The 15,732-nt window shown below is 34.4% G+C and overlaps 1 protein-coding gene across 1 annotated transcript; it reads left to right on the top strand.

Moving 5' to 3' along the window:
- The first annotated feature begins 12,194 nt into the window (after window positions 1–12,194).
- On the top strand, window positions 12,195–13,703 carry LOC134269002 (uncharacterized). Its single transcript, XM_062751230.1, has 4 exons — window positions 12,195–12,208; window positions 12,517–12,890; window positions 12,980–13,095; window positions 13,194–13,703. The coding sequence occupies exons 1-4, from the start codon at window positions 12,195–12,197 to the stop codon at window positions 13,383–13,385; spliced, it is 696 nt and encodes a 231-aa protein (XP_062607214.1). The 3' UTR covers window positions 13,386–13,703.
- The last annotated feature ends 2,029 nt before the right edge of the window (window positions 13,704–15,732 follow it).

Here is a 15,732-nt window from a genome sequence, read left to right as displayed (position 1 = left end):
TGTGTAGCCTTTCCAAAATAAGTTCATAAAACTAACATATCTGAGTAGGCGCTAGTAGGTGAGTGTCGTAGGGGAAACAAGTACCTACCCTAAATGAACATGATAAGGAAATTCAGCATATGCAAATCTAAATAAATAGGATTTTTGAGGGACATACAATGCCTTGCATATTATTTTAGTCTAATATAGGCCTACCTCAGCACTAACAGCAGCCATAGTTAACGAACAGACTAGTTTTTCACTGACCATTATGTTGCTTTATCAGATTTTCAGTAATATGCGTAAAACTATATATTAAACATATGCTAAAAGAGCATGGCTTTCCCTTTCATCTACACGTGTACTTTCAGTTTCACTTTGAGACAGGAAAGACAATCGTGACACGTTATATCCGGTAACACTTTTGCCCCCCCCCCCCAACTGTAATAAAGATTTTAAAAAAATGAATTTCATCATTTGGAGGCATATAGAATGGAACAGAACAAAAAAAATATATAATATCTATTATAGACCCCATAACAGGCAAGTATGAGACAGCAATGCTGGGGAAAAAGTGGGACATGCAGTCCCCCCCACGTTGCTAACTGTCTATAATTTAATATCAGTGGAATTTGGCTCACATGCGTTTTATATCAAAATGAAATACTGGACAGTGTCTGTACAGGGCAAGCATTGGTTCAAAAGCAAGGGCTAAAATACAGTTTAACACCCCTCCAATCCCCCCGAATGAGTTTCGTACTTATGGATTATAGGGGACTGTTATAACTTTGGAGCTTTCTGTTCATGTAACAAATACATCTGATTAGATCGATACCATTTTTTAAGGGGGAGGGTGTTTTTATTTTCTCGACAATACCCAAAATTTTAGTGTTATTCATTTAATTTGTAAATCTTGGATTTTTTATTTTAGTGTTTTTAATCAAATAATTCAAAATAGTAATAATTATGATATAATTTCATAAGAAAACAATCAAACTTAACATATATTAATTTTGTAATGAAACAAATTAAAAGCCGGAAAAGAAGATCGACCGAGTTCGCTTTTTCACATACTACTATATTTCATGTTTTAATACATTGTTAAACAAGAGGCCCACGGGCCTTATAGGTCACCTGAGCATCATGCAACAACTTTCGAATGATTGAATTTGTTTCATGTTTTATGCTAGATGCTAAGGCATTCACAATTTTGGAAGAGGCACTCTTGCTCATCATAACTATGAACTTAATTAGTTTATTTAAAACCTAGGAGCAGAGAAGAAGATTTTCAAAGATTTAATGCATTTTCACAATATAATCAATAGAGCCCCGCCCTAACACCAAGACTCCAGACCCTGGGGCCATAAAAGTCACAATTTTGGTAGAGCCACTCTTGCTCATCATAACTATGTACTTAGTTAGTTTATTTAAAAAGAAGGAGCAGAGAAGAAGATTTTCAAAGATTTAATGCATATTCACTATATAATCAATAGAGCCCCGCCCTAACACCAGAACCCCTGACCCTGGGGCCATGAGTTTCACAATTTTGGTAAAGGACGCAATGCTGATTACAATCACGCAAACAGTTTGACTGCTTAATGTCCAGGAGTAAAGAAGAAGATTTTTTAAGATTGCATTAATTTTAGTGGTTTTGGCCCCACCCCTCAGGCCCCAGGGGGGCAGGAATCATGAAATTCACAATTTTTGTTCCCCTTCACCCATAGATGCTTTGTGCCAAATTTGGTTGAAATTGGTTCAGTGGTTGCAGAGAAGAAGCTGAAAATGTTCAAAAGTTTACGACCGACTGACGACGAACGACGTACGACGAACGACGACGGACGAAAACAGATAGCAATAGGTCACCTGAGTGACTCAGGTGACCTAAAAATGGAAAAAAGGTAAAATAACAAAGTATACCAACTACATATACTATTCTTGTTTGTTTTTCCTTTTTAAAATGAAGTTAATCCCACCATTTTTTTTTTAAATCTCCACAGGGAGCTACGTGATAAGTACAGTGTACATGACCATACTATGCATACGCCCCTCATTTTCACCGGATCTTATTTAATGAAATTAATTAGTAAACACTTAAATATAATACTCAAATATATATACATGTATTCTTAAAATTACCAAATTCATACACAACATAAAACATACAAAATGACAGAACAATCCACGTGTATCACCATCATTATCATCTAATGTACGGAACAGGCGTTTTTTTTTTAGTTACATTCATTGTCTGTTTAATGTGAAAACATTCACAATGATACAAATGTATAAATATTGTAGTAAAGATTGAAAACAGATCGTAGTAAATAACGTGTAAATTCTTTGAATGAAGGTGAGAAGCCAAGAAGTTGGGGAGTCGCTATGGTGACGGTTGACTAGTTGCGGATGAATGAACTACGGGGGGGGGGGGGGGGCGGCATGGAATTATTTAGGGCTTCGAATGTTGACCCTCTCTTGGCAGCTGTTCTCAAAACAAGTACCTGGTTGTGTTTCCTTCAACAGGTGACATGTACAAACCCAGGAACGCGTCCGTGTATACCTTGAAATTCGTGTTTAATTACCACCCACCCCCCCCCCCCCCCCAAATAAATAAATGAATGTATGTATGAATTTTAAACAGAGAGGGAAAAATAAATTCATTTTCAGGGATAAAATCTAAATGTATTAATGAGAATAATTATCCCAATATGTAGAATACAACGAACTACATGGTTTATTCATTTTAACTCGGTTTCCCTCATCATACTTTTTGCCGTGGAAAAGAATAACAAATAATTTATTACATTGTCAATCGTGTACCAAATCGTTTTCTTCTTCTTTTTTTTTTAAATTACAAATTCCCACATTAGCAGTATGGAATGAACGATAAAAAATACAAAATAAAAAGACAGGATAAATAATTCGTATTTTTATTACTTAATAAAAGTAAAGAAATGGTGAAGTAAATAAATTTCAACACCATTTCATATTACTGCAATTTTAGCTACATAATGATGTACGTTATGTCATAATCATGATAATGTACACCACTCCCTTTGACGACGTAAAGATTTAATTTTATCCTCAAAATATAAAAGAATTAATCAATTCAAATAGCACTTAATTCCGTACAATATTGTGTGTATGGTTAAAGTACAGGGTTTTGCCTTTTTTGATAATCTGAATTGTTGAAAATGCTTTTATTTTGATTTTGATAACCTGAAATTCACTAATATTGTTTTTCCGTGGCTTAAGAACTATGCGCATGTCTATTCAAAACGTCGCTGAAAAGAACAGAGGAATTCCGAATAGAAAATCGATAACGAGGCCAAAGCGTGTGGAAATCGTGTACAAAGCGTGTGAGAACCGTGTAGAAAGCGTTTCGTGCAGCCTTTCGTGTAAACCGTGCAGCCTTTCGTGCAAAGCGTTTCGTGTAAACCGTTTAGCGTTTCGTGCAAACCGTGTAGCGTTTCGTGTAAACCGTGCAGCGTTTCGTGCAAACCGTGTAGCGTTCGTGTACCGTTCGTGCAGCGAGCGTGTGGGGTAGTAGCACGTCTCAGGGTCTGTAAGCACAAAGTTATGATGAGCAAGAGTGCCTCTTCCAGATTTGTGAATTTTATGGCCCAAGGGTTAGGGTTTCTGGTGTTAAGGCGGGGCTCTATTGATTATACAGTGAAAATGCATTATTTCTTTGAAAATCTTCTTCTCTGCTTCTGGGTATTAAATAAACCAACTAAGTACATAGTTATGATGAGCAAGAGTGCCTCTTCCAGATTTCTGAATTTTATGGCCTCAGGGTCAGGGTTTCTGGTGTTAAGGCGGGGCTCTATTGATTATATAGTGAAAATGCATTATTTCTTTGAAAATCTTCTTCTCTGCTTCTGGGTATTAAATAAACCAACTAAGCAAAAAGTTATGATGAGCAAGAGTGCCTCTTCCAGATTTCTGAATTTTATGGCCTCAGGGTCAGGGTTTCTGGTGTTAAGGCGGGGCTCTATTGATTATATAGTGAAAATTCATTTATTCTTTGAAAATCTTCTTCTCAGCTTCTGGGTATTAAATTAACTAACTAAGCACATAGGTATGATGAGCAACAGTGCCTCTTCCATAATTGTGAATTTTATTGCCCCAGGGTTAGGTGTTCTGTTGTTAGGGCGGGGCTCTATTGATTATATACTAAAAATACATTAATTCTTTGAAAATATTTTCCTGGGTTTTGTGCCAATGTCCCAAGTATACATACATTTTTGATGAAGAATGGTGCATCTAGCAAAATAGTTTTTTATGCCCCCACAGTCAATGGGGGGGGGGGGTTACATAGTCTGAAAATAAATCAATGCTTTGAAATCTGCTCTTTGGTATTAATCAACCATTTTATGACAACATTTTCAAAATTTTGAAATACCGGTATATGGCCCATGGATCAGTGGTTCCTTTAGGGTGAGGTACACAACTGGGTATAAAATGGAAGTGCATTTTCTTTTTGTTACTCTGATCTACCTCTGGGTATTAAGTAAATAGAGTAAGCTAAGTTAATAATTATGATAAGCAGTGGTGCCGCTTTCAAAATTGTAGATTGTGAATTGAATTTCATGGCCTCTGGTTTTAAACACAAAGCAAATTTAATTGTTTCAAAGTTGCTACACAATACTCAGGTGACCTATAAGGCCCGTGGGCCTCTTGTACAGTATTGCATTCTTATTGAAATAATTTTATAGACAATTTTTTTTTCAGGACAGACTAGACCTTCCTAAATAATAGATGAATTTTTCGAAATATTGCTACCTAAACATGTGTACTCACAAAAAAGTGAGGAAGCTAACCAGGCATTTCTGCACGCTACCAGGGGTAGTTTTCCTTATATGATTCTTTGGGCAAGAAAAATTTTCCAATTTCAAATGTTTAAATGTTTGTATCTTTTAAAAACGTTTAGAAACTGGTTTAGAAATCAGAATGTTATTAAAATTTTGAAAATTTTTCATACATTACGAAGTTACACAAAACAGATTTTGATTGATTTTATAATGTTTAACGCCAAGGTCGGCAATCTATCAGCCATATTTCGGCAGGCAGGTATTAACCGGTTTATGAAAGTTTTTGATTTCTCTCGCGGCCCCTATCGAGCCTACCCTTTATAGAACTCCAGAGAAACGATCTTTTGCTTGCTAAGGGGGTTGTTATCCTTGACACGGGGCACCATTTAATGTCCAATCCGGCGGATTTAAAATTTAAAGATATATAAACTGTTCAAAATAAAATCATTTGAATATATCTCATAAAATTGCTCTAATCATTTCCATATTTAGCCGGGCTTTTTGCTCAAAGAGCAATTGCCGGCTTATGTGATCCTGTTCAAGGCAGGATGTTAACCCCATAGTCGCCATTTTAAAGTTAAGTGCAAAAGTATAGTTCTTACTCTCACTCGCTTTTGATATAATACAAACGCTAAATAAAGCATCAAAAATAAAACCAAGTTTAATCTATATAAAATAAACGTTCGTAGTAATTACTTTGAAAACTTCATAAGTCAAAGAACATAGTTCATTAGCGTAAGGATTTTGAATAATAATGTAATTTTCATGACAATACATGTGCATTGTATGACATTTTCCTCCAAAAAACCACTCATTGTTTTCACAAGAGTATTTTTTAAGCCTTGATTGATATGAAGATTATATGGCTTCTTTCTAAATCACAACTAACTTCTCGGGAATTTCTACAACTAATACATAATTACATGTACATACATGTTGCATTATCTTCGCGTCAAGAATGTTGCTGATGTGTCTGAAACAAATCAGATTTTAGTATTTAACAAGGAAGTACCCTGGTATAATAATGAATATAAACATCATAGAAGACTTGGATACACAAATTTTGCATGTTTGTAATGGACTTTTGCGAAGACACTGACTTTTACATTTGACGGCTTACTTTTACAACAGAGAAATATACGGTAGCTCTTTTGTGAAAAGATATTGATCTCAATATTAAACAAAATGATAATAAGGGGCTACTTCAAAGATCATATTACGTTGTCTAGGACGAAAATGGCAATATTCCTACCCTCAACACCCTCCTTTTAAGTCTTGACTAACTTGCGTTTTCCTTCCGAAATGTGTCTTCTTCTTTATTCAGTTACTGCATTTTTTAAGTTATTTAAAATAAATGAATTTTATTTTACAATCAATTATAATTTTTGTTCGATAAATTACTTTTAAGCCCCGAATACAACTAGTGCTAATTGTAACGGGGACCGTTACAGATGTTCCCCAAACGCTCCCCAACTCCCTTTTGGTGCCATATTCCCTGTAATCTCTATTAAATAAGAAATACTTTATGGAATTTGGACTTAATCAAGGTCTTCCCAGAAAAATACAAAATATATTTAAAAATAGGCATTGCGTGTTCATGTTCGTAACGACCATATTATCTTGTCTACACTATCTAAAATTTTAATTTACTTAATATCAAAGCATTTAATCCAAAAGTATTAAAAAATGCACTTATTCGAGGGTAATTTTAATTTTACTCATTTCACGTGCACGCACGTGCATAATGACTAAACCTTCATGTAGGAGTCCCTTATATTTATCTTTGTTCTAAATCCCATCCTGTTTGGTTGGAAAACAAGGGAGTTATAGCCATTTGAAGTTTCAGCCAATCAGATTGCAGCACACATGCATGCGCGTGATTTCATAAATTTTTATCTTTATCGTATTGAAGGATATCTAAATGAATGACTATATTTTAAAATTCCAAACATTTCGTAAAAAAACAAAGGAGATATAGCCATTTAAAGTTTCAGCCAATCAGATTGCAGCACACGTGCATGCGCGTGATTTCATGAATTTTTTTCTATATCATATTTTAGGATATCCTAATGCATGACTATGTTTTAAATTTCAAAGGATTTCGTCAAAAAACAAAGGAGATATAGCCATTCAAATTTTCAGCCAATCAGATTGCAGCACGCGCGCATGCGCATGCTTTCATGAAAATTTTTATATATCATGCTGTAGATCTTCATAATGTAGGACTATGTTCAAAATTTCAAAAGATTATGACAAGAAACAAGAAAGATATTGAGACTTTAGTTTCAGCCAATCAGAGCAAAGCGCACGTGCATGCGCGTGAGATCTTGCTATTTTGACCATGCCATCTTGTCTATACTATTAATATATCCTTACATTATGAGTTTCAAAAAAATTCATCTAAAAAAAGAAAAGTTACAGCAATATCCATTATATTGGTCATTTCATGTGTTGCACGTGCGCGCTCTTGCAAGCACGTGCGCGCAAAATGACCTTCGTTCGGCAAATCTACATAACATGTCTACTAACCCTAAAAACATTTTACCTTAGTCGGATGTGTAGTTTACAAGATCACTCGTGGACAAAATTTTCCCAGGAAGAAGAAAAATAATAATAACTAGAATCTTGTTGCCATGGCAACAAATAAGTCTTCCGTTCTTCTAAATCTGTAAGAATTTGCTTTTTTCTCTGCAAAACACATAGATATCATACTCGTACTCTGAAAGAAAAAAAACTGCAAAAAGGTCTTTCAGTACTTAAGGTACTTTGATTTTCATGACCAATCTTGTTGTTATGCATTTTGGCACTCGTAAGAGCTACACGTGTATCATAGACAAACCAACGGACGAACGAACACCGTACTCTCATAAACTTCACTGTGTTTATGTTCTGGCACAATTGTGATGGTGTTATAAAAAAATGTCATGAACTAAGTTAGTACCACATTAAACGTAAAGTCGTTGATTTTTACAGTAATACTATCGAGATTTGTCAGCAGAAAGATTATTCAACTACAGGAATTCTTCAGCAATCGATTAATTGATTATATGTTGTTTAATGTCCCTATCGAGAATTTTTCACATGGAGAAGCCGCCACTCGCCGGTGGAGACTGCAAAATGTTGTCCTATAATTTGGCTCTAATCGCCATTGAGCAGTGAGGAATCTTTTTGAGTCAGTACCATCTGACACACGGGACCTCGACTTAAACGATCTCATCTGACGGACCGGTCTCCACGTCCCACAACTGAAGTCCATAATACAGATATATGATGCTCTAGCCATGTTTTTATTTTATATTTCATTTCTCAAATTTGTTGCATCAGATTTTCTTAAAGATCATACTTAATAAAAAATGATTTCGAACAACTTTATTGCAATGCATACAGCGTCCGGTGATTTTGATTGATTAAGCAGAAAATATACAGAGAGTGACTATGACGGACTATGAAATCAGAAAATATTTAATAAAGAATGGGTACAACTGATATAGAACTGATTTTTTTGTCTATGAAAATGATAGGATAATCAGGATTAAAAAGGAATATCTCTCTCTCTCTCTCTCTCTCTCAGACATGTAAATTTCAGTATCTTGCGTAATGAAAAATCTACTATTATAGAATATGAATTCTGTATACATGTTAATGGTAATTATAACCAAATGTTCCAGACTTAATTGTATAACGAATTTATAATTCAAAGGCCTATAGTTGCAATAATGTCTCAGAATAAAATCAGGAAGGGGGGGGGGCTTCAAAAGAATTACATACTCGGTAATTCTATGCTTTTTGAATTAAAAGGAAAATACTTAAGGTTGCATGTACATATGTATAATTATATAGCATTGCATAAAATTGTGTTCATTCGTATACTTTATCTAACATATCAACAGACCTTTGCAGATGTTTTTGTATCATGTTTTTAGCGTAGCATTATTTCACACAGAAACGCGTAACTTTCACATAATGTTAACCCTTTGAGTACTAGTATTTCACAAAAATCCAAGAATCGCTTTTTCTCATCTTTAATAACTTCTCGGGTATATAAAAGTACAGATCATGTATAATAAATAACACTATAAGACTTTCAATCAATGAAATATACGTGTTAAAACCAAATCCAATCTATAGATTGATTTTCTTTCTTTTAAGTTGCAGATATCAATTTATTTCTAAAGGCTTTACACCTACTCTTCTATCTCTCAGTTCCCTTTTGAGTACATATAATATTTTAGAATCGAAAATAAAACTCAGATTCCGGGATAATTTCGCATTCAAATTAGTAAGAATATTTTTTTTTAATATAATAGACATTACAGATTTACACTACGCTGACAACTTTAAACGATGCATATACTGAAAGCAGTAACCAACGTAATCTTTCATGCAGAAGTGGATATGGAAACTCAAAGTCTAATTATTTTTTTTATGTGAAAAGTGTGGATATAGACGTCTGCGACGTCATGGATACTACCTCCGCCTCTATGATCTATCTCGAAAGTTCTATTCCCACTTACAAGTCAGAGTTATCTATCTTTGCTCATTGTCACTACGAAAATAGAGAAAATGAATTTATTGACGGAACCTTAAATCTCTAAAATGCAGAATCCGATTGAATAAATAATATGTTTAGTATTTTTGTAGAATAATTTGTATATACATCGCTGTAATGTATTCTGCGTACAATATTATTTTCTTCAAAGTGCTTAGTTGACACAGGACGGATATTTTTTTTATATATAAATTTGTAAATCAAAAACTTTTAATATACAGACTAACACTACACAGCCAAATTTAAACTATATGCATATAGTGAATTAAGTAACATGCAAAAGAGAGAGTATTGAATGTATGAATATGTTGATCTGGAGAGCGTATATATGTCTCTAACGTCATCGATACTATTTCTGCCTTTATCTCGAAAGTTCTATTCTCATTCACAGGTCAGAGTTATCTTTCTTTGCCCACCTTACACATACTACGTAAATAGAGAAAATTTCGGTACCGAAAATATACAAAATGCGGAATCTGATTTAAAAACAAATTATATATTTAGTATTTGTAGAAAAATGTCTGTTTTACATAAGAATATCTTGAAAAAATATCTAAAAACAAAAAATTCAAAAATTGACCAAAAAGAAATTCACTTCCGGTTCGGACAGGAAGTACTGGAAACACACAAAAACAACTTCAAAACAAATAGAATATCATGATCTAATACTCCTGTAAATTTCATTTCTTTACCTCAAACCGTTTCCGAGAAAACTGCCGGACAAAAGTCCATTTTAGAATTCGAAAATCGGCCATAACTTCGGACCGGAAGTGAATTTTTCAAAAAACGGAATTTTATATAAACTTCATATATCAACCTACTTACATGAGAAAAATTGTGAAAATCTATCCAGCCATCTCTGAGTAATCGCGCTCACAAAATTTGGGAGGAATAATAATAATAATAATAAAAAGAAACAATACAAACACTATAAGTCTTCCGTTGTGAACGGAAGACTTAATAATAATAATAATAATAATAAGAAACAGAGTAAAAACAATATGTTCCCCAACTTCGTTTGGGGAACATAATAACTTTCCCCTCTTGAGATGTTTTCTATTTTCTTTTTACAATTCCGTATCTCCGTACATGACGCAGGTTTAAATGTCCAAGTAAGCTGTCGAATGTAAAAGTAAGTCTCTTCATAAAACTCCAATAATACAAGTTTTAATGTGTAGTACTGCTTTAAATTACACCAATTATAAATTTCATACTTTTTCTGCTATTTCCTTCAATAGAGAGCTTGCAAATTAACAAGAGCTACACATAATTGGAAAATTTAGGTGTATTGTGCAGGAATATGATCCAGAATACGATAGTTCTTGATTCTTTCGTTGGCACGTTCCACATGAATCATGTTTCCCAAATCTTATAACAAAGCTGTGCTTCTTCCTTTGTGAAATGGGCTTTGGATGACAGGAAAGGTGGTATGTTTCATGTCACTCCTGATGGAAGCTTATCAAAAATGATAAAGCCCTTATCTGCAAGGATCATATCACCTGGCTGCAACATATGCAATACACCACAATGATCAACAATATACACTTATTTAATGACTACGAGGTAAACAGTCAAAATGTTGTCCCGAGGTAGTGGGGGAGACCTGGGAAACTGTTGCCAGAGGCCGAAGGCCGAGGGCAACAGTTTCCCAGGTCTCCCCCACTACCGAGGAACAACATTTTGACTGTTTTACCGAGTAGTCATTGAATAAGTGTTTTATTACCTAACCTACTATATAATTAATTAAATTGGAATAAAAACACAAACAATCAATAAACGTTTTCACAACTGTGAATTCACATACTTGTCTATTATTTAGCTGAACACATAATACAAAGATTAAATTAATATTTTTAATTTAAAGTAATACTTAATAAATGGGTTGTTTGTGTGTTTTATTTAAATTTGATTAATTATAAAGCAGGTAATTAGTGATGTCGTGGTCATCAAAACGCTTGAATATCACGATGACGCTTGAAACAGTCAACAGTTCATTCTGTGGACCGGTCAACAGTTCACTGTTTCATGATCACGCAAAAACATAAAGTAAACCGTGAAACAGTTCAAAATGCTTAATTATAATTTATATAGTAGGTTAGGTAATAATTGCAGATATGGCAGATGTCTGATAGTACGTCCAGTGTGATTTCAGTGGCATCCATTGCTATTCTCGAGTAGGAAAACTCATCAAATGATTTTGGCATTGATCCTTTGCATTTCAACTGGGAAGGTATCCCAACAGCCTTCATCACTCCTTCTAACAAGATCTTGTTCAGTGCTGTAGCATAGATATATTCAATATGTTGGAGACGGTACTTTTACTGGTGTTAAATCTTTCTGCTAAATTCGAATCCCTTAAATTTAGGCGTAAGAGTCATAAGGAGCTGGCCACTGGTACTGATTCCTTGTACTGTCCATCCATTGTAGTAATCCAATGGACCCATTCTTTCAAACAAAGAAATTAATATATGGAAAACTTCAGCAGGAAATGATGTATATAACAGCATCTATAACAAAACAAATCATGAAAATGAAACCGTTATTTATAATTTTTTTTATTAATCATGATCTTTGATTATGTATACTATTTTATAAAAAAAATTAACATCTGTGAAAAAAACGCATTTTCAGCATCAAATAAATTCAACATAATACATGTAACATGTGTCAAATGGATTCTGATATAAAACTCGAGACAAAAGAGCAGCTGCTGTTGTTTAGCATTCATAACTACACCAAATGACAATCAGCTCATCAGTGAATATTATACAATTATTGCTGGTTTTTGAGGTCAATACAATGATTTAGCCATCTGAGGAGTACAATATTCACCGAGCCCGAAGGGTTCTTCAAAGATGGCTAAATCATTGTATTGACCGAAAAAACAGCAATAATTGTTTTATTATATGATTCACTGATAATTGATAAAATGATACAGCTCATTACTTGTTTGCATTTTATTAAGTCCTAGCCAAATACATGTACAAGAGAGTAGCAGAATTAAAACTTTAATAAACCTTACCAGGCGTATCAATTTCATTTTTTTGTTAAAATCAATTTTAGAAAACATAAAAAAATATATATTGTCAGTCTTTTTATAGGATAGATTTTGAAAGGAAGAAGTATTATCAGGGAAAACTGACTGCCAAAAAGTAAAAAAAAAAATAATGTTCACAGGGCTGCATTAACAGATCCCAGGGATCTGTTAAGGCTCTACTCAAATCTCTTCCTCCAAGGAAGAGATTTAGACATCACGGATGAAAGTGTTCCCACGGAGGGGGAGAGTGCAGGCATTTTCATCAGCCGCCTAAATCTATTTTGTGATGCAGTTGATGAAATTTCCTCCCTGGAGAATGTACGTCTTCCCCTGGAGGTGACTTTCCACGGTGAAGCGGCTGTGGATTTGGGCGGCCCCAGGAGGGAATTTTTCCACTCGTTCATGGAGGAGGTGAAACACCGACTCCTCCATGTAAATGCGGGTGCCATAGAGGTGCTTCTTCAAGAAGAAGCACTAGCAAGGCACCATTACTTTTACGCTGGCCTCGTAATCGGTAGGTTATGAATTATATCTTAAATAGTCATTTCTTAAAAACAAGTTTCTATTTCGGTTTTGGAATAATTATTGTTTCTATTTGTACAGGCCTGAGCGTTCTTCAAGGAGGCCCTCTGTTAGGTGGCCTACCAAATATTATTGATGGCTGCACAGAGGCCCATTCCCAGTTAAGGCGCGGACTGGAGAGGACGGGTGTCCTTCAGGTATGTGAAGTTTGTGGAAAAATGTCTATATACATTGTAATAAAAAATAACTTGCCGTACTTTAGATGTATGTTTCCAATGGTGTTCACTACTTTCAGCTGATTGAACAAACGAACGTAAAGTACTTATTTACAAATGGAACAAATGGAACCAACACGCTCAATGTTTCCAGACTAATGCAAATGGTCCATGTTGATTTCTCCGAACCTGGAAGTAATGCCAGAATAAAGGAGGAGAAATCCGTTCAGCACTTCGTGAAATACCTCCGAGAAGTGTACGGTAAGATCTAATATCGACGGGCTAAAAATTCTTGTAAGGAAAATTTTATTATGCATAACGTCTGTTTCTGAGCATGTTGCACATGCGCTATGGGGAGATTAATTTTTGTCTTTTCTACATTAGCAAATCATTCGCTAACCAAAATATAGGTCGAATCTTGCACATGATCCAATATGGTATATAATTCAAAGCAGAATCTGTCAACCAGTCAGTTCACCCATGCAGATGCTCTGCCTTCTCCGTAATTCTCAGACGAGCAGATCTTTTATTAACAAGACTGGTATTTCCTGTCGCTGTCGTACAAAACCAGCGACAGGGATATTCGATATTTTAACATTTCTGTCAGTGAGAATTTTTATCGGCCAATGAGTGCAGCCAGCTAGCAGATGGCTTTTTATATTACTGATTGTTATATTACTGTCTGTAATATATAGTTCATACAAGACAAACAAGGCCAGTCTACAAACAGGTCTTCAAAGGTAATTGTGCAGCCTGTGTACATGCTCAGAAATATGCTTCAATCAAAAACATACAGTTAATTCTGTTTTTAGTTCACATCCGATATATCCGATGTGACACTTGAAGAGAGCACCAGCGCACTGGGCGCGCGCCTCCATGTGTTTAAAATGTGTAATTAAATTAGAAAAAAAATTCTCAAATAAGGGTTGTCCTCACCTTAATAATATCAATGATGCTTGCTTTCTTTGAATTAACGTACATGTATGTATGTTATTTATATTATACGGAAAATTTAAGATGTCCATTTCAATCATTGTAGATTTATTTATAGCGAACATGCACGTAATTTCGAGCAATAAATTTACAGGCGTAGTCCCCCTCTTGTTCTCACTTTTAAAAACAGAACTTTAATATATGGTAAATAGAAAGTCATTTTCAATATTTATTTAATATACTTCCAAGGGGTAGAGTGGGTCCAAAATACTTTATGTAGGAATATATATTAAATAGAGAGTTTCTCGGTCCAAGTTTGTTGAAATCTTGAGCCCCAGAGAAAGGAGGGGCCACAATACCCTGTACATGACACAAAAGAACAATGAATTAAGCTATAAATATTTTAGGGAATTATTTTCTAGTAGTTTAAATATATTTTTATTCAAATGATACATGTATCTAGGACATGTAGTGTCAAGTAAAGATTTTTATCATTCATTCATGATAAATAGTTTGCAGGAAACATTCTAAGTTTGAAGAAAATTTTTATGGATAAACTGCATAAATACAAGTAAAGTTTACCTGTTTTTTGATTTTGATTTTTCAGAGACTTGATTTCAACAGTTGGAGCTGATTCCTGTTTTTCTGATGCACATCCCTTGTTCCATGCTGCCTTCCTTTCATGTGGTGCATCTTGAACAAACTCTTAAAAAATCATCCAAACAAAAATCAATAAGTATATGTTTGATGTAAAGGCAAAACAGAGGTCTTCAGTATATATAAGATATATGTATAGGGGAAAATAAATTGCAAAAGATTTTATAAGTATGATCTCACAATTTAAAATCAAGTTTTGGGTAAAAAATTGGAAGACCTTATCTGAAATATCTGTTGTTAACTGAAAGACAATAAAAACTAGTGCTAATTGTAACGGGAACCGTTACAGATGTTCCCCAAACGCTCCCCAACTCCCTTTTGGTGCCATATCCCCTGTAAGCCTCATTAAATAAGACAAACTCTATGCATTTGAGACTTCAACAACGTTTACCCAGAAGTGTACCAAGTTCATTTAAATTTTAGCATTGCACGCGTGTGCATGTGAATGCATCAGCGTAATGACCATATCATCTTGTCTACACAATCTATATATTTTAATATACTAAATATGAAAGTATTTAATCCAAAAGTATTAAAAAAATACGCTCATTCAAGTGTATATTTGATTTTACCCACTTCACGTGCACGCACGTGCATACACGAGCATGGTGACCATACCTTCTTGTAGAAGTCTATTACATCTATCTATGTTCTAAATCCCACCCCGTTTGGTTTGAAAACAAGGGAGTTATAGCAATTTCAAGTTTCAGCCAATCAGATTGCAGCAAATGTGCATGCGCGTGATTTCATAAATTTTTTCTATATCGTATCGTAGGATATCCTAATGAATGACTATATTTTAAATTTCAAACCATTTTCTCAAAAAACAAAGGAGATATAGCCATTTTAAGTTTCAGCCAATCAGATTGCAGCACACGTGCATGCGCGTGATTTCTTGAAATGTTTTGTATATCATATTGCAGGACATCTTAATGTATCACTATATTTTAAATTTCAAAGCATTTCGTCAAAAAACAAAGGAGATATAGTCATTTAAAGTTTCATCCAATCAGATTGAAGCACACATGC

The sequence above is a fragment of the Saccostrea cucullata genome, unplaced genomic scaffold, assembly GCF_032062105.1.
Source record: "Saccostrea cucullata isolate Sc308-1 unplaced genomic scaffold, CSIRO_AGI_Scuc_v1 ctg8685, whole genome shotgun sequence".
Classification (NCBI taxonomy): Eukaryota; Metazoa; Mollusca; class Bivalvia; order Ostreida; family Ostreidae; genus Saccostrea; species Saccostrea cuccullata.
The sequence above is the reverse complement of the archived record's forward strand: the minus strand, read 5'-3'. Positions and strand labels throughout refer to the sequence as shown.

Excerpts from the sequence above, each read along its gene's own strand:
- LOC134269002 (XM_062751230.1), top strand. Across the intron at positions 12,891-12,979 it reads TTACGCTGGCCTCGTAATCG|GCCTGAGCGTTCTTCAAGGA; the intron begins GTAGGTTATGAA and ends CTATTTGTACAG. Across the intron at positions 13,096-13,193 it reads AGAGGACGGGTGTCCTTCAG|CTGATTGAACAAACGAACGT; the intron begins GTATGTGAAGTT and ends CACTACTTTCAG.